The following is a 7776-nucleotide window of genomic DNA, read 5'->3' as shown; positions in this document are numbered from 1 at the left end:
CCCCCTCCACGCCACAGGGCAATTCTTCCATTGCCAATGCATGCAAGCGACGCTGCCAAGCATCCCGGGGAATCCGTGCACTTCTTCGTGAAGGTGGAGCAGAAACTTACAATCTGCCGTGCTTGGCTTCCAGAGAAATTCATCGGTGAAGGCTGCACGGACGCCTTTGCAGAATTGCATCAAGCACATTCTCTCAGTGCTTTCTCCAATGCGGAGGTATTCGTCGAACAAATCCGCTGTTTGTCTAGTCGCAAGCTGACGGATTGCTGCAGTACATTTCTGCAGCGTCGTGTGGCTGAGACGGCCAACGACGTCGAACCCTTCTTGGAAGAACTCTTCCCGGGCTGCCAATGTATTTGAGATGTGGAGAAATAGCGGTCGCCGCATGCGGAAACGGCGACGGAAGTAGGTATCTCCCCATACCGGGTTATCACAGAAGTAGTCGCGTACTAACCTTGCGGTGGCTTCCTCCCGATTACGATGGATGTAAGTCCGGGATCGTCTTTGGGGCGGCGCGGCTTCCTCCGCCTCCCTACGTCGATCTTCTTCAAGTGATTCTTCCATTATTCGACACATTTACTCAAATGGATCCATGAATGTATTAACTTTGGTAGAAGAATGAAAGAGATGATTTGAGATGAAAATTGGAGAGGAAATGGAGGTAATTTGAGAAGAATAGATGTGTGCTTGTGTGTAATGAGGATGAAATAAGAGTATTTATAGAGAAAAAAAGGAAAATGACCGTTGAACGGTCATATGACCGTTTATAATTTTAATTTTTTATTAAATTTGATTTTTTTTTTAAAAATGATTTATTGCGTCAGCGTGACGAAGCCCAGTCGCAGGTCGGCGAGTGGGCGTCACGCATGGCGCAGGAGCGCGCCACGTCGCGCAAGCGCGTGGCGAGACAGCTCGCGTGCCGTCTCGGAGGGACGAGCGTCTCGGTGGGCTGGGGACGAGACGGGACGCTGCAACGCGTCCCGCGCCCGTCTCGTCTCGGAGGGACGAGATAAGGGATACCCGCGAGACGCGTTGCGGGTGCCGTTACTTTAAACTTGTACTCCATTAATTATATGTGAACAACACGTAACTCTTTAATGCCCAATAACTACACTCCATTTCGTCCAATATATTAAATACATTTGCACGCAAGCTACATTTCGTCCAATATCTTAAATACATTTGCACGCAAGCTACAATAAAGTTATTCAAAATGGATAGACCAAAATCAAAGAAAGATGTTGCAGTGGATAAAAAAAATGGCATTGCTCAATTCCTTCTTTTTGCTCGGGATTTAAATAGATTTAATTATTTTTTCCTATTTTTTGGATCTATCTAAAATAAATGAACTAAAATATGTACAAGCATTCAACTATTTTTTTCTACAACTATATATCCGTGAAAACAAATATAGATATAAAGTATTCACATTACAGTATCTTTCTCAATTCATATAATTTTACATTTTTTTAAGGTTTATGTCGAACATAATTGAGATTCATAATCATAGATGAAAGGAGTATCAGTTAATTAATTAAACATGTTAGTTGTTGATTTGTACACAGTATGTCCCAAATTCATTGTTTCATATTCTTTTTCCGAGACGTTTTAAGTTAATCTCTTTTAGCAAAAGTCAACATTATAATTTATGTCATTTTATTTTCTCTTTCGTTTATCCATTTTAAAGTTTCTTACACATAACCTCAGTGAATTACTAGTATTATAGCAAACCACATCCCCACAAACAACTTAACTAGAAATCACTCATCTATCTTAAGAAAACATGGAGACCAAATCACAAGCTATTTAAGGAAAAAATGCAACATCGATTTTTAATGACCCTTTGTAATATCATTTGAAAATGGGTGAGCCTATTCACTATCATCGATGGAGCCTCTCAACTGAGAGAAGACACCATCACTCATCTTAAATTTACTAGGGAGGCCAAACTCGTAAATTATACATCCTACTATCGAAAGACAAATCAAAATAAAAGCCTTAATAGTTAAAATAACAAACAAATAAATAAAAACTACTCCACTACATCAGTCGGCATCAATAAGTGGGATTATCTAATCTTGATTAATTATCAAAAAAATAGGTTACGTCCCAAAGTCAAAAACCTCTCTAGATAAATGTGGTATGACATAACATACCATGAGGCCATTCATCGTTATCCTATTTTCCTAGCATTTTTTAATTTATGCCTTTTATTATGCAACTAATTAAAAACTAATTCGGAAAACTTGCTCCTTAATAAGTCTTTGTTTTGAGTTTATTATAACTTGTCTGCTTATAAATTAATCAGAAATTTTGTTGCCTTCTCGTTTCCGCTGAAAATTTTATTTTTTAAGAATAAGCATATTATAATATTTTCATATATGAACTCAACTGATCACCAGTTGAATATACACACACAGACACAGGTTTACATCATTTTCCTTTTTCGAGTATGACTATCAAATAATTATGGATCACAAATGTGTAGTCGTGTGTGCATATACATACAATCTATGCAATTTCAATATCAAAGTCCCAATTTTATCCCAAACAATAATAAATATCATGACCAATCTTTTCAATTCCAGCTAAAGTGGGTGCATTGCGACAATGTATGTAGCCCCATACACAACTACGCATTTGTCACGCCAATAAATACACATTGCTCCATATATCTTCATCTACGAAACTAACATTATGAACTTAGACTCCACAAAATTAAGTATACCATTTACAATATTAAATAGTAAATTATTTTTCACTTTGGTAAGACAAAAATACATGTCAATTATGTTGAATGGCAATTAATTTACCAAAAATACAAGGACTATTAATATAAGGAGTAAAAGAAATGTTTCCAATACAAAGATTACTCCTAAATCTTAATCAACATATATTTTTTTCTTTTATTCCAAATCGATGCCAATCCTATTTTCAAACCATAAATTGAATCATTATACGCGATAGTATTACACGTATGCTTGTTTTAACGGCGTCGGATGAACCTGACCCGTAACTAAGGCCATATTCAACACCATGCCTCCTAATTCCAGAATTAGGCACTTCATTCCAATTATATTCTCTTTCTACATTAATCTCTCATTAGATATACAAGGAAAAATCCAACATATCAAAATCATTATGTGATAGAATCCCTTTGATGGATTATACGACTAACTATTAATTAATCACACATTTAAGAATATTTTTCTATGAGCCAAATTGTATTAAAATTCGGTTAAGAAATTATACAGAGAAAGGCTATAGCATATTTTATAGGGGTGCTTTTTCATTCTAGCCGAATTGTGGCTTTTCTCTTGTATGCCCGAGTGTCTGATGTAAACGATGGTTTCAGTTTTACTTAGTTTATTTATTCATAAAAAAAAAAATTGCCTTATTCTCTTTTCCAGCCACCTAATTTATTCACCTATTTCCATTATTATTCGCCTTCATTCAATCAATACCACCATCTCCAATACCAATTCTTCACTTCTTCAATTAATTTCAAAGATTTCAAATTTCAAATGTCTTACTGTAAAATAAAATCACACATTCTTTATTTTTATTCGACGTAACAATATTGTTTATGCAGACGTAAATGAAAATTCCATTTTGAAATTAATCAGTTGCAGAGTTGCAGTGGAACAGAGAGTGTATGACTACGAAGAATGAAAATGGCAAAGAGAAATTAAGTAATAATAAAGTTTGATAAATCCGATCAAAGAGAAATTAAGTAATAATAAAATTTGATAAATCCGATATGTATACATATACTCTCAGAAAAGTGAAATCAAACACAAAGTTTTGATTACCAATCGCTCATGGTTAAATAGGGCTTTTCATATAATAAGAAAAGTATTCCCTCAATTTCAAAGAAGAAAAAACAAAAAACTAAACCAAAAATTGCAGTTATTAATTAATCAAAAACAAAATTGAGATTGAATCGATCAATCTTGAAACCCGACTTTCAGCCAGATCGCGTTCCTAACCCTATTCAGATCCCTGCCCTTGAGCGTCCTCCCGATCCCTTCCTGCACCGAGGAAGCGATTCTAGTCCTCGCCAGAAACTCATGCGGCGGAACACGACCGCCGTTCTCCGCCGCCTCGTCCTCTTCGAAGTCGAAGTCGTCGTCGTCGCTGTCTCTCCGGCGATTGTCTCTGTACTCGTCCTTCAGGATCTTCGACCAGTCAGGAATGTTGACCGGCAGGGAAGCAGGTCCGGTCGCCGATCCCCGCTCCGCCACCGCTGTCGGCTTCCTGGATATTCTGGAACTCTGCTTGCGGCAATCCGGCGACAGCGAGCGGCCGTCGGAGTTCCAGACCTCCGATTCGTCGAGCTCGAAGATCATCGAGTTGTTAGTGGTTTCTCGATCAGTCGGGAGAAATCTGTGGTTTGCTCTGGGGAAGTAGCTTTTCGTCGCAGCCATTGAATCGGTCAGAGATTTTTAATTGGAGCAATTTTGCCTCCGCTGTCTTCCCTTGTGGAGAAAAATGGGGATTTTGTTAGGTTAATTTGATAAGAAAACTGAAGTTTTGATATGCTTTTATAAAGGGCGAAATGGATAAGGTTTAAAATGATCTCTCTTTCTCTCTCTTCGAACTGCCCTTTGCTGGTATTTTTTCGTATATTTCCTAAAAGATGCCACGTTATTTTTTACTTTTATCCACTTTTATTGACGCTGCTGTTTGCCACTGTAACTTCTCGGAAATTATACTTAAACTAAGATCAGGGCCAGAATATATAATTAATTAATTTTACTTATTGTATTCTGATGGGGTACGAACTAAACAACTAAACCCTAGTTGCGAGCCCAATAACAGTGACGGCCCATCAGCCCAAAACCCAAGAAAGAGTATCAGTTCGGCATGACCAAAGAGTTCGGTTCGGCACAACCAAAGAGTTCGGTCGCAGCCTACAGCTCGGTAAAAGCCAACCAATCAAGCTCTACTCTCAAAACCCAAGAAAGAGTATCAGTTCGGCATGACCAAAGAGTTCGGTTCGGCACAACCAAAGAGTTCGGTCGCAGCCTACAGCTCGGTAAAAGCCAACCAATCAAGCTCTACTCTCAAAACCCAAGAAAGAGTATCAGTTCGGCATGACCAAAGAGTTCGGTTCGGCACAACCAAAGAGTTCGGTCGCAGCCTACAGCTCGGTAAAAGCCAACCAATCAAGCTCTACTCTCAAAACCCAAGAAAGAGTATCAGTTCGGCATGACCAAAGAGTTCGGTTCGGCACAACCAAAGAGTTCGGTCGCAGCCTACAGCTCGGTAAAAGCCAACCAATCAAGCTCTACTCTCAGATCGGCAAAAGAACCAATCAAGCTCTACTCTCAGATCGGCAAAAGCTAATCGGCAAAGTTCAGCAGTTCGGTCTCAGTGTTCGACCGAACAAGGAGATAGTGGACCCATGCAGGATCTCCACGACCTCCATTACACCCACGATCTATTTAGTGGTGTTAAGCAGTTATCAACCATCCACGATCTAGTGAGTGGTGCTGCAAACCACGATCTTAGTTCAATGTATAAATAGAACCTAGATCAGATAGACAGAGGTTAAGCTCTCTAGATCCTGAATCTTATAGCAAATCAGTATTGTAATCTGTAAGCGAAACCAAGCAATACAAATTTGCCCTCTTTTCTTCCCGTGGACGTAGATTTACCTCAGTAAATCGAACCACGTAATTTTCCGTGTTGTGATCGTTTATTACTTGCATTTATTCCCATCAAAAATTCGCCACACCATCACTGGCGCCGTCTGTGGGAAACAGAGAACCAAAACTGTGATAAAAGCGAGTTTTTGATCATTTTCTACCAAAAAAAAATGCGTACCAGATCACATAATACCCATACTTCCGTCCGTGACGAAGGTGAGGAAGCTAGTCCAGCCCATAGGTCTGGAAAACAGCCTCGGGAGAAATCTGCCTCCAGTTCTCACGGTGAAGGAACAAACCACTCAAAAAGTCATCGCACCGAGCCTCCCCAGCAGCTCGCTTTGAATGAGGCTGTCAAGTTGTTCTTGGCTGAGAAGCAGGATGAGTTCTTAACATTCCTGCAAAAGAGCCAGGAGCCGGAGAAGAAAACGGCGGATTCTCCCTCCCCCTCCAGACATGAAAGCCACTACCGCAGTAGTGTCGCACCTTCCAGGAGAAAGAATCCTCACCACCGACATGTTCCTGTTCCTCCTCGGTACCGAAATCACAGGAGAACTCCATCTCCACCATACCGAAGAGATGTCGGATTCGCCATGTATGGAGCGCTGAAGACTCCATTTTCGGATGATATCACCCGAACTCCATTGCCACAGAATTACCGAACTCCGTCAATGACTTATGACGGGTTAGTGGATCCTCATGATTTCCTGGGACGCTATCAGTATAATATGGCGAACCAAGGTCTCAATGAGGTTCACATGTGTAAGCTGTTTCCCGAGCTGCTTATCGGGAACGCAAGAAGGTGGTTTGACAGCCTCCCTCAAGGGAGCATTAGATCTTACAGAGATCTAATGGATGCTTTTCACAGGAGATTCTTCCAGAAAGCGGAAGCCCGAATCACTTCGGCTCAGCTGCTTTCTATACGTCAAGGTCGCGATGAAAAAATTAGCGACTTCATGACGAGATTCCACAAGGAATGCCTACAAGTAGATGATCTCAATGATCTACTTGTCATTTCGGCATTCCAAAATGGAATTCTGCCCGGAGCTCTCTACAGAAAGCTCGTTGAGTGCAGTCCGCAAACAGCTCAAGAGATGTGGGACATTGCGGACCAGTTTTCTCGTGCCGATGAGGCAGACCGTCGAAAACGGTCTTTAGACAGCTCATCCAGAGGAGACAAAAAGAAGCCCGATCATAGCGATCAGGGGCTTCCTCGCCGAACTCCTTTTGAAAGAATTCAAAGGGCACCGGTACAAGGCAGATTGGGACCACGTCTCGATCTTGAGAAACCGCCCGCTCAGTTCGTACCATTGAACAAGTCGAGAGCGGAAATTTTCGAACTGCATTCTGATATGTTCGAAAAACCAAAGCGGATGACGAAATCAGCCACGCGCCGAAGTCAGGATACGTACTGCTCCTACCATCAAGACCACGGTCACGATACCGAGGAGTGCCGAAATTTGGCAGCAGGTATTGATGTTCTTGTGAAAGCAGGGACGTTAAAAAAATACCAAAGCAAGCTGCCGAAGAAGAATAAGAAACAGAGAGGTGCGAACTGCGCTCCTCAGGATCCTAAAAGGCAACAGGATCCCGAAGACGATGACGAGCCGCAATATGACGGAGTAATCCAGACTATTGACGCTCTCCCAGCCGGGAAGACTAAGTCGTCTCTAAAAGCAGAACGCAGAGGCGTCAATCGAGAGGAGCCTATGCATAAAAGGCTGAAGAAGGAGGAAGTAATCACGTTTTCAGATGCAGATCCCGTCCCGGCCATTTCTCCTCATCAAGACGCGATTGTCATTCAAGCCGGAGTGGCAAACAAACTGATCCACAGAGTGTTTGTGGATACAGGAGCGTCGGTTAGCATTCTTTTTAAAGAATGTTTTGATAAACTGGAAGTGGATCCAGCTCGGCTCAGTCCGGCCCCACTTCCTCTGAAAAGTTTCGCCCAGGAAGACACCCGCCCTGAAGGTACTATCAGCCTTCCGATTACGGTGGGAAGAGCGCCTACTAGCTCCAGTACGATGATCGAGTTTTTTGTGGTAAAAGCTCGGTCCCCGTATAACATCATCCTGGGAAGAGACTGGCTCAACACAGTTCGGGCCATTTGCTCTACTTATCACCT

At 41.5% G+C, this 7776-nt stretch overlaps 1 protein-coding gene across 1 annotated transcript; it reads right to left on the bottom strand.

The window, feature by feature from the left end:
- Window positions 1-3729: 3729 nt before the first annotated feature.
- On the bottom strand, window positions 3730-4533 carry LOC121743386. Its single transcript, XM_042136676.1, has one exon. The coding sequence runs from the start codon at window positions 4425-4427 to the stop codon at window positions 3948-3950; it is 480 nt and encodes a 159-aa protein (XP_041992610.1). The 5' UTR covers window positions 4428-4533; the 3' UTR covers window positions 3730-3947.
- Window positions 4534-7776: the final 3243 nt, after the last annotated feature.

Source organism: Salvia splendens, chromosome 8 (genome assembly GCF_004379255.2).
Source record: "Salvia splendens isolate huo1 chromosome 8, SspV2, whole genome shotgun sequence".
In the NCBI taxonomy this organism is placed as follows: Eukaryota; Viridiplantae; Streptophyta; class Magnoliopsida; order Lamiales; family Lamiaceae; genus Salvia; species Salvia splendens.
Note: the sequence above shows the minus strand (reverse complement) of the source record. Positions and strands in the feature narration are given on the sequence as shown.